This window comes from Salmo salar, chromosome ssa24 (genome assembly GCF_905237065.1).
Source record: "Salmo salar chromosome ssa24, Ssal_v3.1, whole genome shotgun sequence".
Taxonomy (NCBI): Eukaryota; Metazoa; Chordata; class Actinopteri; order Salmoniformes; family Salmonidae; genus Salmo; species Salmo salar.
In genome coordinates, this window is record NC_059465.1 from 40,878,763 (window position 1) to 40,898,054 (window position 19,292).

Below are 19,292 nucleotides of genomic sequence, written 5' to 3' on the forward strand. Positions count from 1 at the left end.
TTATGGGGGGACCTCTGTGGCAGACAAGTTCACTTGTTATGGGGGGGGGTAACCTCTGTGGCAGCCAGGTTCACTTGTTATGGGGGGGGCTCTGTGGCAGCCAGGTTCACTTGTTATGGGGGTAACCTCTGTGGCAGCCAGGTTCACTTGTTATGGGGGGTAACCTCTGTGACAGCCAGGTTCACTGTTATGGGGGGGGGGGGGGGGTAACCTCTGTGGCAGCCAGGTTCACTTGTTATGGGGGGGGCTCTGTGGCAGCCAGGTTCACTTGTTATGGGGGGTGATACTTAGCCTACTGAATCGTTTATTTAAAGGTAACCAAAATACCAAAAATGGTATCAAGGACTAAGAGAAGGTCATTTGTTGCTATAACAGCAAAAGTGTCACAGGCCTACAAAATCCGTAAAGCAAACAAAGACAATGCATAACCATCAAGGTTTGGAAACCAACTCACCGTTCCAGGGCAGCCAAGTACTACTTGGTGTGTGAGGGAACACCACAAATTACATCTCACTAAAAAGAGTGAAAGGCATTGAGAGAGAGAGAGAGAACAAAGAGACAAATCTTACACAAGTCAACAACGATTCTCAGAACTCAATTTGATTTTGATCAAACCTCTTTCACCTAAAACAGACTGTTTTTGTCTTTCAAAATGTAGCTACTACAACATCTTCTGAAATATTTGAAAAGCAAAACTACTCATTTTTCTTATAATGTAGAGAATTTTTGTTCCCTGTGAATACCAACACTAAGTATTATAAAACCGCATGTATCTTGCACCGCTGCCACCACTATTGTTATATGAATTCATGGGACGTGACGTGCCCGTGCTAGTGCCAACCACTTCCACTTCCTCGGCAGCGCGCATGCGGATGTCACTTGTGTAACTGGTCCAGAAACTTTAAAACTCACACCCCTCCTTCACACTCCACAAACTGTCTTGCGCGTTCAAGATGCGAGATTGCCTGAGCAATAGTTCCTCTCGCGACAGGCCTAAATTTGATTCTGCTCGGTTAGTGAGAGAACAATTCTCCAAATTCTGCTTCCTAACAAATTATATTTAATTTTGTAATTTTCCATGTGGATATATCATTCAGTCATTTGATAAGTATAATGAGGGGTCTTGGCTTTGAAGCCTGTTTATTGTCGTTGACACAGCTATGCATCCTCAGTTGCATATTACAAACAGTTCTTACGCAGGATGCTTCGCCATCAGCAGCTTTAAGGCAGAGAATGCCATGGCAACACAACGGGCAGGTGTTTAGTATACTTAGCCAAGGTTCTGAATATCAGCCATCGGGACGAAGAGACCGACAAACAGGTTCAGCTCAACGGAATCACATAGTTGTCGTTATCAACAAAAATGAGACGGCTGAAGAGACGAATGTGCACAGAAACCCTGCGCCAAGAGGCTCTCCAAGGCGGCCAGCGCCGGGTGTGCAATTACGCACCGCGCGTCGACGTCCTAATGGAGCGATTAGACATGAAAGACCTCAAGACAGCCGGGAGACTGCTTCAAGACCTGGCCATGATGCAGGCGATGGATCAAATCCCACCGACGACAAACCCACATCTACTAACTCTCCACCATTGACCGATTTGAGAAGAGAGGATATGATGGTTGGAGATGACCCGAACAACCCCTATAAATCCATTGGTTATAATCCCTATAACCCCTATTATAATTATTATGATGCTTACTACAGACCTAGAGCCAGAAGCAGAGAGCCGCATGGTTATGGCACAAGTTATCATCAACACGGAGGTAAGTGCAATATTTCCCTTCCAGTAATTCACTTATTAAATGCATTTGTTTTCTCTCACATTTGTAAGGCATTTTATCCCAATACATTTTTTTAACAGCTTGCTTTAGGCTACTTAATATTACATTTGTTACATGATTGACAGGTCTCCCTGACTTGGTGCCAGACCCATACTATATTCAAGTTTCCTCCTATATCCAGAGGTCACCCATGTACAATCTGAGATGTGCAGCCGAGGAAGGTTGCCTCGCAAGGTATTCTCATACTGCCGTGACCATTCCAATCTATACTGAGTGTACAAAACATTAAGAACACCTGCTCTTTCCAAGTCAGACTGACTAGGTGAATCCAGGTGAAAGCTATGATCCATTATTGATGTCACTTGTTAAATCCACTTTAATCAGTGTAGATGAAGGGGAGGAGACAAGTTAAAGAAGGATTTTTAAGCCTTCAGACCATTAAGACATGCATTGTGTATGTGTGCCATTCAGAGGGTGAATTTAAGTGCCTTTGAATGGGGTATGGTAGTAGGTGACAGGTGCACCGGTTTGAGTGTCAAGAACTGCAACGCTGTTGGGTTTTTCATGCTCAACAGTTTCTCGTGTGTATTAACAATGGTCCACCACCCAAAGGACTTGCAGCCAGCTTGACACCTTGTAGAGTCCATGCACCGATTTAATTGAGGCTGTTCTGAGGGCAAAGGGTTCTTAAATGTTGTTATTTGTATTTTTTTATTATCCAATTCTGATCTTGTCTCAATGCTGCAACTTCCCAACGGGCTCGGGAGAGGCGAAGGTGGAGTCATGCGTCTCCTGAAACATGACCCGCCAAACCGCACATCTTAACACTCGCTTAACCCGGAAGCCAGCCGCACCAATGTGTCGGAGGAAACACCGTTCAACTGACGACCAAAATCAGCCTGCAGGCGCCCGGCCGGCCACAAGGAGTCGCTAGAGCACGATGAGCCAAATAAAGCCCCTCCCCCGGCCAAACCCTCCCCTAACCTGGACAATGGTGGGCCGTCCTATGGGACTCCCGGTCACAGCCGGTTGTGACACAGCCTGGGATCAAACCCAGGTCTGTAGTGAAGCCTCAAGCACTGCGATGCAATGCCTTAGACCACTGCACCACTCGGGAGGCTTGGGTAAAGGCTTCTTAATGTTTTGTACACCCAGTGTATATAGCTAGGGGTTTTTACAAAGTCCAGACATGAAATGACTCAGCTTTAGATGTGTATGTATGCTTAACTCCAACGTAAAGAAGCCTCTGATTAGTGGTTTAAAAATGTTTTCAATTCTTTATTTAGAAATTACAAGAGAGATATAGCTATGGAGAGGAAAGTTGTTAGGGTCTACCAGGGATTGAACCCTGGTCTCTGCTGTGTACATTTGTTGAGAGAGTGGAGAGTGTTACCACTCAGTCATGATTCTGCCCGTATTCCAGTAGTTAAGCCTATAGTAGCATGTACTGTATATTCATTAACAGTAGTAACCGAGAGTGCCAGACTCCAGTTTCCTTTCAGCAGTTCAAAAGGACATTTAGCAATCAATTTAATTAATTCAATTATTTAGTTAATCATTGAGACTATGGGTCAAGAATGATTGGACTAGAGTCCCTGGAATGTCAAAAGTTGTAAAATAAATGAATTGATACATGAATAAAGTGCATTGCCATATTAACTATTTGAATGTCTAAGACCAGATGTTTTCCCCTGTGACGGGACAGTTCTGCTCGGGGCGTGGCCGACTACGACACCCGGGTGCTGCTGCGGTTCCCCCAGCGCGTGAAGAACCAGGGCACTGCTGACTTCCTGCCCAGCAAACCTCGCTATGCCTGGGAATGGCACAGCTGCCATCAGTGAGTATTGGATATTGATACATAAACATGTATAAATAGATTCAGATTCACTATCCACCAGGGGGGGAATTCATTTGGACATGTGGTTAAAAAGACAGTATATAAAACAAAACGACAGAAAATAATTCATTCAAATTTCTATAGCTACACATTTAAAGTGCAATATTGTGTATACTGGAGGGACCAACAGACTATCTATTATACAGCCTAGTGGCTGTTGGAATAAAAGAGTCCCCATATCTATCCGTTTACATTTTCTTTTGAAGAAGTCTCTTTCCCCTTGTCCGGCTGCTGCTGTGACTGACTTTTGAGTGAAGGCGATGAGTACTTTCCTGTAAAATGCTTTCAAGTTTTAGGAGGATGAGTTTTGAGTGAAGGCGATGAGTACTTTCCTGTAAAATGCTTTCAAGTTTTAGGAGGATGAGTTTTGAGTGAAGGCGATGAGTACTGTCCTGTAAAATGCTTTCAAGTTTTAGGAGGATGAGTTTTGAGTGAAGGGGATGAGTACTTTCCTGTAAAATGCTTTCAAGTTTTAGGAGGATGAGTTTTGAGTGAAGGGGATGAGTACTGTCCTGTAAAATGCTTTCAAGTTTTAGGAGGATGAGTTTTGAGTGAAGGGGATGAGTACTTTCCTGTAAAATGCTTTCAAGTTTTAGGAGGATGAGTTTTGAGTGAAGGGGATGAGTACTGTCCTGTAAAATGCTTTCAAGTTTTAGGAGGATGAGTTTTGAGTGAAGGGGATGAGTACTGTCCTGTAAAATGCTTTCAAGTTTTAGGAGGATGAGCTTCGTGTACAGGTTGGAGACTGATTCTTGATCTATAACCAATTATCCTTCCTGCCGTCTTGATCAAGCACTGAAGCTTGACTTGGCCTTGCACACGCATATCAGACCAAAGGACAGCACACTCTGCAGGACGGATTTATAGAACATTTGTAAAATATGGCGGTCGACATTATGGTTCAGTTTGCGTAAAAATGTATGTCTGTTGTCATTGCATCAGTAGACTACAGATAGTTCCACCTTTTTCAATATCTTTTGAGCAAACATCCAACTCAGATTTAAGTTCTTAAAAAGGGATATGATACAAAACGCATCCATCAGTTTTTGCTCTTTCTTGAAAACTTGGCCGCTGACATATTGGGGAATTGTATTAACAGTGGACTAATGAACAAAATACTAAAATCTATATTTTGATGTAACTACCCCTTTAAGACAGGCTTCTATAAGCCTGTACAGTTTCAGAGGCATGGAGAGGGCTCTCAACAGATCCACACAGACCAGTGTGTATAGGTTTACCATGCTTGCAATACCAACATTGAAAGCAGTGCATTAAGAGTCTGTGTGGTCTGGTCATTGATGAGAATACGTTCCATGTATTCCAGTCACTTCCATAGCATGGACGAGTTCAGTCTGTACGAGCTGCTGGAGACCGGCTCCGAGAGAAGCGTGGCCGAGGGACACAAGGCTAGCTTCTGTTTGGAGGACACGTCATGTGACCCGGGATACTACAGACGCTTCGCCTGCACGTCTCACACTCAGGTCTGTTATTACTGTATCTACATCCCACATGGCACCCTATTTCCCCATATAGTGCACTACTTTGTATCAGGGTCCATAGGGCTCTGGTCAGGAGTAGTGCACTATGTAGGGAATAGGGTGCCATGTGGGACACATCCTGTGATCATTACCTTATGCTCCACTATAATAGTAGCCCATTAAACAACATGCAACATACACAACCCACTGGGGGGAAAAATGGTGGAATCAATGGTTGTTTCCACATCATTTAAAGAAAATAAAAATCTATGTGATGACGTTGAATCAACGTGGGAAAACTGATTTGGATTTGCAAAAAAGTAATCAATTTAAGGGAATAAGTACCCAACTTTTAACCTAAATCCAATGACATTGTTAAATTTACATTAGATGACAACTCAACCAAAACTAGGTGTTGAAATGACGTACTGTATGTGCCCAGTGGGAAGAGAGGCCTGGCTATGAATATTAGTTTGCATCTGAGAGCTTTCACCATTCAATAGTAGAGACAGAACCGGAGCGGGCTCTATTCAGTATAAAGTATTGTATCTTTTTATTCACTGTGTTGTTGTGATTCCCAGATCTGCTTGTGTTGTTGTGCTAGCCTGGTCCCTGATCTGCTTGTGCTATCCTTCTAGCCTGGTCCCAGATCTGCTTGTGTTGTGCTAGCCTGGTCCCAGATCTGCTTGTGTTGTGCTAGCCTGGTCCCTGATCTGCTTGTGCTATCCTTCTAGCCTGGTCCCTGATCTGCTTGTGCTATCCTTCTAGCCTGGTCCCTGATCTGCTTGTGCTATCCTTCTAGCCTGGTCCCTGATCTGCTTGTGCTATCCTTCTAGCCTGGTCCCTGATCTGCTTGTGCTATCCTTCTAGCCTGGTCCCTGATCTGCTTGTGCTATCCTTCTAGCCTGGTCCCTGATCTGCTTGTGCTATCCTTCTAGCCTGGTCCCTGATCTGCTTGTGCTATCCTTCTAGCCTGGTCCCTGATCTGCTTGTGCTATCCTTCTAGCCTGGTCCCTGATCTGCTTGTGCTATCCTTCTAGCCTGGTCCCAGATCTGCTTGTGTTGTGCTAGCCTGGTCCCTGATCTGCTTGTGCTATCCTTCTAGCCTGGTCCCAGATCTGCTTGTGTTGTTGTGCTAGCCTGGTCCCTGATCTGCTTGTACTATCCTTCTAGCCTGGTCCCTGATCTGCTTGTGCTATCCTTCTAGCCTGGTCCCTGATCTGCTTGTGCTATCCTTCTAGCCTGGTCCCTGATCTGCTTGTGTTGTGCTAGCCTGGTCCCAGATCTGCTTGTGTTGTGCTAGCCTGGTCCCTGATCTGCTTGTGCTATCCTTCTAGCCTGGTCCCTGATCTGCTTGTGCTATCCTTCTAGCCTGGTCCCTGATCTGCTTGTGCTATCCTTCTAGCCTGGTCCCTGATCTGCTTGTGCTATCCTTCTAGCCTGGTCCCTGATCTGCTTGTGCTATCCTTCTAGCCTGGTCCCTGATCTGCTTGTGCTATCCTTCTAGCCTGGTCCCTGATCTGCTTGTGCTATCCTTCTAGCCTGGTCCCTGATCTGCTTGTGCTATCCTTCTAGCCTGGTCCCAGATCTGCTTGTGTTGTTGTGCTAGCCTGGTCCCTGATCTGCTTGTACTATCCTTCTAGCCTGGTCCCTGATCTGCTTGTGCTATCCTTCTAGCCTGGTCCCTGATCTGCTTGTGCTATCCTTCTAGCCTGGTCCCTGATCTGCTTGTGCTATCCTTCTAGCCTGGTCCCTGATCTGCTTGTGCTATCCTTCTAGCCTGGTCCCTGATCTGCTTGTACTATCCTTCTAGCCTGGTCCCTGATCTGCTTGTGCTATCCTTCTAGCCTGGTCCCTGATCTGCTTGTGCTATCCTTCTAGCCTGGTCCCAGATCTGCTTGTGTTGTTGTGCTAGCCTGGTCCCTGATCTGCTTGTACTATCCTTCTAGCCTGGTCCCTGATCTGCTTGTGCTATCCTTCTAGCCTGGTCCCTGATCTGCTTGTGCTATCCTTCTAGCCTGGTCCCTGATCTGCTTGTGCTATCCTTCTAGCCTGGTCCCTGATCTGCTTGTGCTATCCTTCTAGCCTGGTCCCTGATCTGCTTGTACTATCCTTCTAGCCTGGTCCCTGATCTGCTTGTGCTATCCTTCTAGCCTGGTCCCTGATCTGCTTGTTCTATCATGTCAAGCCATGCCAAGTGACAAGGAGTTGACATGATAGCGCAACGAGATCTGGGACCATGCTATTTTGAACCAGTTAAATCTCTTTGTCTTGGGTTGATTGTTTTAGGGATTGAGTCCTGGATGCTATGACACCTATAATGCCGATATTGACTGTCAGTGGATTGACATTACTGATGTGACACCTGGGAAGTATATTCTTAAGGTTTGTTGCCATATTTTGTTCTATATTATTAGCTAAGGAGGTTTCTATCCTGTTTTTATATTGTATGCCATTGATAAACATTTTTGATACACTGTCCAAATTCAACCTATTGTAGCATCATGATGTGAATGATTCCTAACCTAACATTATACTTTATGCCTTTAAAAAAAAATAATTACAGATCACTGTAAACCCAGGTCACCAGGTTCCAGAGTCCAACTTTGGCAATAATGTCGTTCGTTGTAGTGTTCAATACAGCGGCACCTCTGTCCAGGTTTCAGGGTGTACTGTTACATCGTGAGTGTCATCTTTTGTCCATTATGGGGGGGAAAAAAATACCACACCAAGGGATGAATCTATGTCCTTTTTTTCCCTTGTGTCCCGACTCATCCTATCCTTCTCAAAGCACATTGTAGCAGAAGATCTGGGGTTCCGCCCCTCAGGAGGAACCTCAGTGCCAAGGAGAGCGAGGACACAAGGAATCAAGATTTGCCTCTGTAAAATAAAATACTGCAAGTGATTGCTGGCATGATGCGTTTTCTTTCTGTCTATCCAGGTACTAAGAACAAAGGAAACACCACAGAAGAAGCTTTACAATGATTTGCAAAACAAGACAACAATCATCATGGACGGACAATCAAATATGAAGACATTATTGTTTACAATATGTATTGGTCTGAGTTTCCCGCAAAGCGTAACATTTATTTCTTTATTTAATTTTTTTTAAACTTTATAAATATTCTAGGTTTAAACAATATCATATTACAGTATTCACCCTTTTTTTAAGCATAATGTGCAAAGTTGATAGAGAAAGGTAATGGATGAGAAAGACATACTGTAGGAAGTATTTCACTGTTGACGAAGCATGTGACATAACATTTTATTTGATTTTAAATTTGATCTTCACAAGCATGATTTTGTTTGGAATGCTAAAAGGTTTGAATGATTTGTTGTGATACACATTATATTGTTGTTTAGGTGCTAATTTAAGATTTTTACTGTATGGAAGTTCTAGTATAATGGATATATTTAATCAAATGTTGCCATTTTAAACAATGTTTACATATACGTGAAATATTGGTGCTACATTACTTGGGTTATGTAATAAATATTGGTGCTACATTTTGAGACTGGAGGAAAGTTAAAATAGTTGTTTAATTGGGAATAGAGAGAATTATTTACTTGTTTGTGTATATACACATTTGCATTTGAGTCATTTAGCAGATGTTCTCATCAACAGTGACTTACAGTAGTGAGCGCATTTTGGATTTTTTCCATGCAGGTAACAAAACACACTTTTATTAAGCTAGTTCTACTGAAATTCTAACCATACTGTACATATTGCTGGGCTCATGTGTAAGTTTTCCATTCATGATACAACACAAAGATCTGCAAATGTATTGTGAATGCAATTTAAATAAAGTTTGGATTTGTTTTGAAATTTCATTTTTTATTGTCTCAATATTTGTAGAGAGAAATAGGCAGTGTAAACAAAATGCTTAAAGCCCTCCTAAATCATGTCACATTTTTATCATTAAGCGACGTGGGCTATACTTTGAAAAACTATGGCAGTAGCATAATTTAACATATTTTACCAAACCTGTTAATAATGAACAAAATCAGTTATTAAAATCTCACAGGAATGTCAATTACAGTTGCTTGACTATTTTCCATGTTCAAGATCACCACAGCAAAATAGCAAGAGTTCAAGACATGACAAGATTGTATAAATAGACCCCCAATAACTTTACAGTATATTATTTTTATTGAGAGGGTTTTGAAATATAGGAACTAATTTAAAAGCATATATAGGCATACACAGGAAATGCACATGTAGATTGACTGACTGCTGAGCTGACCTGGCATTTAACTCAAAGTCAATGAAATGTCCTTATTACTTAATGTATACATGGTTTAGGTAGTCTCCTCACACTGTTCCTAACCTGGCAGTCATCATGAATGCAGGTTACGGGTAAATACACATTCCACATGTTGGATATCCTATCTCAGCATAATGTGAATTGCAGGTAGGGTTAAAAAATAATTTGACATTTGCCAGGTTTTCCAGAGATCTCGTTTGGAAGATTCTTGGATACATTTTTTTCCTGTATATTTTGCAACCCTACTTGCAGGCCTGATGTGACCTGTAAACCATGAGTTTCAGGCCACTGTATTAGGGTAAAGCTAGGCCTCAAAATATGGCCTGGTGAGATATGTAATGTATTGTCATAATGAGTTGAATTATAACGATAATGTGTCACTTGGTGAAGGCATCAGGACTGAAAATGAACGAATTCAACAACCATGTATGTCTCTGTCACTAACAAATACAGTCACTGGTGGCAACTCTACCATTCACTCAAAAAGGCAAGGCATAGTTTATGATAGCTGATAGAACTCAAATCTGGAACCCCTACATGGTCACAGTGACTATCGGTTTGGATAATGACTACAAAAATCACTAAGTAACTGTCCTCAGATATTTTAAGTGCAAAGGGTTTTACAGTGTGTGTGTGAAGATCAATGTCTTCCAGGGATGAATCATTGAGACTGGTCAAGTCAGAGAACAACATTGAATTTACCAATTGAGCTTTGACTTCTAGCACGACATGGCTTTTACTCCTTATGATTAAAGACTTTTGGACACAGTAATACACACTCGGAAACAATCCATTGTACGCAGTGTGTGTGTGTGTGTGTGTGTGTGTGTGTGTGTGTGTGTGTGTGTGTTCAGGGGAGAATGATCTACGCAAACCAAGGGAAACCCAGTGACCCCAGTACCTCCTACTCAACCACACCCTGGAACTGACAGGGAACATCGCCATCAACAGATATGGAGGAAAGAGATGAACAAAGAGCTCAACATTGGCTGAACAACCAATCTTATTTTTATGATGACATTTGGTTGGTCAGAGTCCCATGCTTATATTTCAACTCTTATTTTATGTGCAGACTGTACACGCACACTGTCTCTCTCTATTTAAGGACAATCGTGTAACCTACACCGGCCTGGATTGTTGTGTAGCCTAACTACACAACAAGGTGGGTTTCACGGAAGAATACTGTACCAAGTTATCTAGCTGAATAAACTAAGTTTGAGCCTATTCCTGGAAACATTGAACCACTGTAGTTTACATCAATTATAATTTCTAAGTGGTAGCTAGAAAAGTTATATTTTAGTGTTTCAGTGAATTGTTAGTGAGGGAGGCCCTGCTCTCTCGCTTCCCCAGTTGTTTAGTTAATTTTCATGCCAATCTCCTTTGCATTAGCGTAGCCTCTCCTGTAGCCTATCAACTATGTGTCGGTCTATCCCTGTTCTCTCCTCTCGGCACAGGCCATACAAACGCTTCACATCGTGTGGCCGCTGCCACTCTAACCTGGTGGTCCCAGCGCGCACGACCCACGTGGAGTTCCAGGTCTCCGGCAGCCTCTGGAACTGCCGGTCTGCGGCCAACAAGGCAGAGTTCATCTCAGCCTATGCTACCCTCCAGTTCCTCGACTTCTTGGTGCTGACGGAAACATGAATTACCACAGAAAACACTGCTACTCCTACTGCTCTCTCCTCGTCTGACCACGTGTTCTCGCACACCCCGAGAGCATCTGGTCAGCGGGGTGGTGGCACTGGAATCCTCATCTCTCCCAAGTGGACATTCTCTCTTTCTCCCCTGACCCATCTGTCCATCTCCTCCTTTGAATTCCATGCTGTCACAATCACTAGCCCATTCAAGCTTAACATCCTTACCATTTATCGCCCTCCAGGTTCCCTTGGAGAGTTCATCAATGAGCTTGACGCCTTGATAAGTTCCTTTCCTGAGGATGGCTCACCCCTCACAGTTCTGGGTGACTAACCTCCCTACGTCTACCTTTGACTCATTTCTCTCTGCCTCCTTCTTTCCACTCCTCTCCTCTTTTGACATCACCCTCTCACCATCCCCCCCTACTCACAAGGCAGGCAATACGCTTGACCTCATCTTTACTAGATGCTGTTCTTCTACTAATCTCACTGCAACTCCCCTCCAAGTCTCCGATCACTACCTTGTATCCTTTTCCCTCTCGCGCTCCTCCAACACTACTCACTCTGCCCCTACTCAGATGGTATTGCGCCGTCGCAACCTTTGCTCTCTCTCTCTCCTGCTACTCTCTCCACTTCCATCCTATCATCTCTTCCCTCTGCTCAACCCTTCTCCAACCAATCTCCTGATTCTGCCTCCTCAACACTCCTCTCCTCCCTTTCTGCATCCTTTGACTCTCTATGTCCCCTATCCTCCTGGCCGGCTCGGTCCTCCCCTCCTGCTCCGTGACTTGACGACTCATTGCGAGCTCACAGAACAGGGCTCCGGGCAGCCGAGCGGAAATGGAGGAAAACTAGCCTCCCTGCGGACCTGGCATCTTTTCACTCCCTCCTCTCTACATTTTCCTCCTCTGTTTTTGCTGCTAAAGCCACTTTCTACCACTCTAACTTCCAAGCATCTGCCTCTAACCCTAGGAAGCTCTTTGCCACCTTCTCCTCCCTCCTGAATCCTCCTCTCCCTCCCCCCCTCCTCCCTCTCTGCGGATGACTTCGTCAACCATTTTGAAAAGAAGGTCGACGACATCCGATCCTCGTTTGTTAAGTCAAACGACACCGCTGGTCCTGCTCACATTGCCCTACACTATGCTTTGACCTCTTTCTCCCCTCTCTCTCCAGATGAAATCTTGCGTCTTGTGACGGCCGGCCGCCCAACAACCTGCCTGCTTGACCCTATCCCCTCATCTCTTCTCCAGACCATTTCCGGAGACCTTCTCCCTTACCTCGCTCATCAACTCATCCTTGACCGCTGGCTACGTCCCTTCCGTCTTCAAGAGAGCGAGAGTTGCACCCCTTCTCCAAAAACCTACACTCGATCCCTCCGATGTCAACAACTACAGACCAGTATCCCTTCTTTCTTTTCTCTCCAAAACTCTTGAGCGTGCCGTCCTTGGCCAGCTCTCTTGCCATCTCTCTCAGAATGACCTTCTTGATCCAAATCAGTCAGGTTTCAAGACTGGTCATTCAACTGAGACTGCTATTCTCTGTGTCACGGAGGCTCTCCGCACTGCTAAAGCTAACTCTCTCTCCTCTGCTCTCATCCTTCTAGACCTATCTGCTGCCTTTGATACTGTGAACCATCAGATCCTCCTCTCCACCCTCTCCGAGTTGGGCATCTCCGGCACGGCTCACTCTTGGTTGCGTCCTACCTGACAGGTCGCTCCTACCAGGTGGCGTGGCGAGAATCCGTCTCCGCACCACGTGCTCTCACCGCTGGTGTCCCCCAGGGCTCAGTTCTAGGCCCTCTCCTATTCTCGCTATACACTAAGTCACTTGGCTCTGTCATATCCTCACATATCATTGCTACGCAGACGACACACAATTAATCTTCTCCTTTCCCCCTTCTGATAACCAGGTGGCGAATCGCATCTCTGCATGTCTGGCAGACATATCAGTGTGGATGACGGATCACCACCTCAAGCTGAACCTCGGCAAGACGGAGCTGCTCTTCCTCCCGGGGAAGGACTGCCCTTTCCATGATCTCGCCATCACGGTGGACAACTCCATTGTGCCCTCCTCCCAGAGTGCTAAGAGCCTTGGCGTGACCCTGGACAACACCCTGTCGTTCTCCGCTAACATCAAGGCGGTGACCCGATCCTGTAGGTTCATGCTCTACAACATTCGCAGAGTACGACCCTGCCTTACACAGGAAGCGGCGCAGGTCCTAATCCAGGCACTTGTCATCTCCCGTCTGGATTACTGCAACTCGCTGTTGGCGGGGCTCCCTGCCTGTGCCATTAAACCCCTACAACTCATCCAGAACGCCGCAGCCCGTCTGGTGTTCAACCTTCCCAAGTTCTCTCACGTCACCCCACTCCTCCGCACACTCCACTGGCTTCCAGTTGAAGCTTGTATCTGCTACAAGACCATGGTGCTTGCCTACGGAGCTGTGAGGGGAACGGCACCTCCGTACCTTCAGGCTCCGATCAGGCCCTACACCCAAACAAGGGCACTGCGTTCATCCACCTCTGGCCTGCTGGCCCCCCTACCTCTGCGGAAGCACAGTTCCCGCTCAGCCCAGTCAAAACTGTTCGCTGCTCTGGCACCCCAATGGTGGAACAAGCTCCCTCACGACGCCAGGACAGTGGAGTCAATCACCACCTTCCGGAGACACCTGAAACCCCACCTCTTTAAGGAATACCTGGGATAGGATAAAGTAATCCTTCTAACCCCCCCCCCCAAAAAAAGATATAGATGTACTATTGTAAAGTGGTTGTTCCACTGGATATCATAAGGTGAATGCACCAATTTGTAAGTCGCTCTGGATAAGAGCGTCTGCTAAATGACGTAAATGTAAAATGTAAATGTCTAACAGCTATGCAATAGTGAAGATATAAAAACAGTCAGACTCATGCTATGAATGCACCACCATTAAACAGTGAACATTTTATCAGAAACCTTTAAATAAGTCAGGTTATGATCAGATCTATAATAAAGGATTATTTTTGTAAAAGGGCTCATGTCAATACAGGAAGTCAGTAAACCATAAAGTTTCCGTTTTGACCAGTAATGTGTACATCGGACCACTAGGGGGCTCCAGAAGCCATGCTTATAGTAAAACAAGTCAAATGTCTTACAGATGCCATGCAGTTTATATAGCAGTAGACACAGTCTGGTCTGTTCACAATATTTCCACATCCACAGTTATTCCCCTTGATAATGAATGTCCATGACTTACTGGCTCTATAGCCATGGTCTGCAATGACATGGAACTGAACTGACCCCAGCTCTGATGGGGTGAGAAATGTGTCTGTCTGTCTGTCTGTCTGTCTGTCTGTCTGTCTGTCTGTCAAAATCCATCCCATCTGCAAAACATTAAACAGTAAACTTTCTAGTGGGAATTAGGGAGGGCTTTTAAGGGCACAACGGTGGATCACAGATCAGTCCAGACATCTCATTTACACACAAGACTATGGTCTCTCACACAGAGTGCTGATGCAGGAGTCAGAACCCTATCAGAAGAACAGGAGGTTTAACTGACAGCTGATCCACAAGGTGAAGAACCTTTCATTGACCATTTGGGACCTTTTTGTCAGTGAGAGAGAAGATTCAAGTCACCAACCAAAGCAATTGAGGTTTGGTTCCTGGGGATCTCATCAAAAAGTTCTCTCTGGAGGTGGACAACATGGAGACACAGGAGAACCTCAGAGTGCATGTCTCTCATTATTGTCCCCTCCCCTGTATGTCAGGGGGGGGACAATAATGTGTATGCGTGTGTCCAGTCCTGGATACTCTGAGACAAAAAAACCGCCCTCCTCCCCCACAAAACTAGAAGAGAGCACAGTATCGGCCCACCACCCACCACGCAAAACCAAGCCTGTAATTGAGGGGGTATGCTATAGGCCAAACTTGTGATAAAGAAAATGGCAAAAAAAAAAAAACACAGGCTCTTTCTTACCTTAACATTTAGAAGAAAAAAAAAACAGATCCAATTATGTAAAGTGATCTATAACAGCGCTTTGATCCATGCTAGAAACAAGATGGAAAAGACCCAGGAAATACGTGACTCCAATGCATTATGGGGAAATCATTGTTTCATTTCTTTGATATTCAGAGGCTGAGCTACAACCTTCTATAGCAGAGGAGGTCAGGAATAGACTTTGCTTGGGAAGTAATCTAAATCTGTCACTATCAATTGACGCAACTATTCACTTTCTGTACAGTAGAAGATGTGTAAACCCAGACAGCTTTTGGGGAAACACTTGTGACCTCCTCTCGTTGGGTTAAGCTACGAGAAGAAGAGTAGCCAGCAGTAAGTTAATAAAAGCTTACATTTTTCTACATCAGGCAGGGCTACTCTGTATGGGGTGGAAAGGTATGGCTAACTGTTGAAAGTGTGTGTCAAGGTGTCATAAAACAAAATACACCCGCCTCTTAAAATATATTTTCACATGACCCTCCCCTTGTATTGTCAATGAAACTGAACACCTTCCCCCCTCATACAATTAACTCTAAATAATGTTTACCACCACAAATAACAATAACTGTAGTGACCCGGTGTTTATAAACGTGAATAAGTGAAATTAGTCTGCTCTAGTTCAAGTTGACTCACACTCACAGATCCTCTCTCCTTCTTCCAGATATACTGTCTGCAGGTGATGAGGACTTGGATGAACAGGATGAAGTTCTGACCAGAGCAGCAGAGCAGCTGTATAGACCACTACACCACCAGCCCTGGACCACCACCACACCTGGACCACCACCACACCACCAGACCCAGACCACCACAACACCCCCAGCCCTGGACCACCACCACACCTGGACCACCACCACACCTGGACCACTACTACACCACCAGCCCTGGTTCACCACCACACCTGGACAACTACTACACCACCAGCCCCAGACCACCACAACACCACCAGCCCTGGACCGCCACCAGCCCTGGACCACCACCACACCTGGACCACCACCACAACACCCCCAGCCCTGGACCACCAACACACCTGGACCACCACCACAACACCCCCAGCCCTGTACCACCAACACACCTGGACCACCACAACACCCCCAGCCCTGGACCACCACCACACCTGGACCACTACTACACCACCAGCCCTGAACCACCACCACACCTGGACAACTACTACACCACCAGCCCTGGACCACCACAACAACCCCAGCCCTGGACCACCTCACCACACCACCAGCCCTGGACCACAACCTACACCACCAGCCCTGGACCACCTCACCACAACCTACACCACCAGCCCTGGACCACCTCACCACAACCTACACCACTAGCCCTGGACCACCTCACCACTACACCACCAGCCCTGGACCACCTTAACACTACATCTGAACCTAAACAGGCAAAAACAGACTAGCAACCCATCTATAGGGTTAAACACTAACCCAAGATGTCCAAGACACAGACAGACAGACAGAGAGAGAGAGAGAGACAGAGAATAGGAAAGACTTTGTCAGTGTTTAAGGTGGGAGGAACGTGGTTTGCTGTTTTAAAAAATAAATAAAGGAACATTTTTCTCAAGAATGTTAACTTTCACTTGAACACCATGTCAACATCACACTCATCATCAGTGTTTGACTTGGACTGATATACACTGTACACAAATATAAAACGCAACATGTAAAGTGTTCCCATGTTTCATGAGCTGAAATAAAAAGAACCCTATAATTTTCCATATTCACAAAAGCTTATTTCTCTTAAATTTGTTGCACCAATTTGTTTACATCCCTGTTAGTGAGCATTTCTCCTTTGCCAAGATAATCCATCCACCTGACAGGTGTGACATATCAAGAAGCTGATTAAACAGTGATCATTACACCTTGTGATGGAGACAATCAAAGGCCACTTTAAAATGTGCAGTTTTGTTATACAATACAATGCCACAGAGATCTCAAGTAGAGGGACTGTCAATTGGCATGCTGCCTGCAGGAATGTCCACCAGAGCTGTTGCCAGAGAATTTCTCTACCATAAGCCACCAACGTTGTTTTAGATAATTTGGCAGTACATCAAACTGGCCTCACAACCGCAGATCACGTGTAACCACGCCAGCCCAGGACCTCCACATCCGGCTTCTTAACCTGCAGAATCGTCTGAGTCCAGCTACACGGTCAACTGATGAAACTGAGTTTGCACTACCAAAGAATTTCTGCACCAACTGTCAGAAGCCGTCTCAGGGAAGCTCATCTGCGTGCTCGTCATCCTCACCAGGGTCTTGTGCTGACTGCCGTTCGGCATCGTGACCGACTTCAGTGGGATAATGCTCATCTTCGATGGCCACTGTCACGCTGGAGTGTGGTCTGCATGAATGAATCCCGGTTTCATCAGTGCAGGGAAGATGGCGTCGTGTGGGCAAGCAGTTTGCTGACATCAACATTGTGAACAGAGAGCCCCATGGTGACAGTGGGGTTGTGGTACGGGCAGGCATAAGCTACGGACAACGAAAACATTTGCATTTTAACGCTGGAAATTTGAATGCACAGAGATACCGTGACAAGATCCTGAGGCCCATTGTCATGCCATTCATCCACCGCCATCACCTCATGTTTCAGCAAGATAATGCACAGCCCCATATTTCAAAGTTCTGAACACAATTCCTGGAAGCTGAAAATGTCCCAGTTCTTCCATGGCCTGCATACTCACCAGACATGTCACCCATTGTGCATATTTGGGATGCTCTGGATCGACGTGTTAGACAGCATGTTCCAGTTCCCGCCAGTATCCAACAATAGCCATTGAAGAGGAGTAGGACAACATTCCACAGGCCACAAACAACAGCCTGATCAACTCTATGCGAAGGAGATGTCACGCTGCGTGAGGTGGTCACACAGATACTGACTGGTTTTCTGATCAACGCCCCTCCCTTTTTTATTTAAAAGGTATCAGTGACCAACAGATGCATATCTGTATTCCAAGTCGTGAAATCCATAGATTAGATTTATTTATTTCAATTGACCGATTTCCTCATATGAACTGTAACTCAGTAAAATCTTTGAAATTGTTGCATGTTGAGTTTATATTTTTGTTCAGTGTAGGTGCCGGTACTCATTTTGGGTAATGTTACTGCTCATCACACATGTACACATTGCTTAACATTTTAATTATTCTGGTCGCTGCGTGTCTGTTTTGGAGTGAACAAATAAAGTAGGATCTCTCTGTTTCCCTGTGTCATGAAGCAGGATCTCCCTGTGTCATGAGGCAGGATCTCCCTGTGTTTCCCTGTGTCATGAGGCAGGATCTCCCTGTGTCATGAGGCAGGATCTCCCTGTGTCATGAGGCAGGATCTCCCTGTGTCATGAGGCAGGATCTCCCTGTGTCATGAGGCAGGATCTCCCTGTGTTTCCCTGTGTCATGAGGCAGGATCTCCCTGTGTCATGAGGCAGGATCTCCCTGTGTCATGAGGCAGGATCTCCCTGTGTCATGAGGCAGGATCTCCCTGTGTTTCCCTGTGTCATGAGGCAGGATCTCCCTGTGTCATGAGGCAGGATCTCCCTGTGTCATGAGGCAGGATCTCTCTGTGTTTCCCTGTGTCATGAGGCAGGATCTCCCTGTGTCATGAGGCAGGATCTCCCTGTGTCATGAGGCAGGATCTCTCTGTGTTTCCCTGTGTCATTAGGCAGGTAAAACTGAAACTTTTTTTTTTACAGCATATTATTCAAACCACTGGGCCATTCTAGTTAAGAACACATTCACTTGAACTTAGCAGACTCACATTATCCAAGTCTCTTATTGACCAGATGAAATGTCCTCTCTTTTCAAGTCTGCTAAATATTGAGATATTTGAAGCAGTGATCTGATTGATATACAGTATGATGTGTCTATTAGAATGGGGAAGAAGGCTGCTCTGGCTGTTTCTCAATACAGCCGGACAGTCCTGTAGGAACACAGCCGGACAGTCCTGTAGGAACACAGCCGGACACGCCTGTAGGAACACAGCCGGACACGCCTGTAGGAACACAGCCGGACACGCCTGAAGGAACAACTACCATATCTGGCAGTGCTCTGGTCGCTTTCAATACACAGTAAACGTAATACCTTCATCCTGTAGTCCACCACTCCAACGTCGCACAGACACAATCCGTCTCAATTGTCTTAAGCCTTAAAAGTCCTTCTTTAACCAGTCTCCTCTCCTTCATCTACACTGATTGAAGTGGATTTAACAAGTGACATCAATAAGGGATCATAGCTTTCACCTGGATTCGCCTGGTCAGTC

At 45.3% G+C, this 19,292-nt stretch overlaps 2 protein-coding genes across 2 annotated transcripts; both read left to right on the forward strand.

Moving 5' to 3' along the window:
• Positions 1 to 914: 914 nt before the first annotated feature.
• LOC106585899 (protein-lysine 6-oxidase) lies at positions 915 to 8,989 on the forward strand. Its single transcript, XM_014172629.2, has 7 exons — positions 915 to 1,765; positions 1,909 to 2,017; positions 3,489 to 3,620; positions 5,005 to 5,161; positions 7,448 to 7,543; positions 7,725 to 7,840; positions 8,100 to 8,989. Exons 1-7 carry the CDS (start codon positions 1,114 to 1,116, stop codon positions 8,104 to 8,106), a joined length of 1,269 nt encoding a protein of 422 aa, XP_014028104.1. The 5' UTR covers positions 915 to 1,113; the 3' UTR covers positions 8,107 to 8,989.
• A 6,102-nt stretch (positions 8,990 to 15,091) lies between these two features.
• On the forward strand, positions 15,092 to 16,438 carry LOC106585886 (extensin-like). Its single transcript, XM_014172606.1, has 2 exons — positions 15,092 to 15,113; positions 15,747 to 16,438. The coding sequence occupies exons 1-2, from the start codon at positions 15,092 to 15,094 to the stop codon at positions 16,436 to 16,438; spliced, it is 714 nt and encodes a 237-aa protein (XP_014028081.1).
• Positions 16,439 to 19,292: the final 2,854 nt, after the last annotated feature.

Bases quoted from the DNA above. Each gene is read 5' to 3' on its own strand.
- LOC106585899 (XM_014172629.2), top strand. From the start codon at position 1,114: ATGAGGGGTCTTGGCTTTGAAGCCTGTTTATTGTCGTTGACACAGCTA. The intron at 2,018-3,488 runs GTATTCTCATAC...GTGACGGGACAG, and splicing joins GAGGAAGGTTGCCTCGCAAG to TTCTGCTCGGGGCGTGGCCG. The intron at 7,544-7,724 runs GTTTGTTGCCAT...AAATAATTACAG, and splicing joins CTGGGAAGTATATTCTTAAG to ATCACTGTAAACCCAGGTCA.
- LOC106585886 (XM_014172606.1), top strand. From the start codon at position 15,092: ATGGAAAAGACCCAGGAAATAC. The intron at 15,114-15,746 runs GTGACTCCAATG...AGTTCTGACCAG, and splicing joins GGAAAAGACCCAGGAAATAC to AGCAGCAGAGCAGCTGTATA.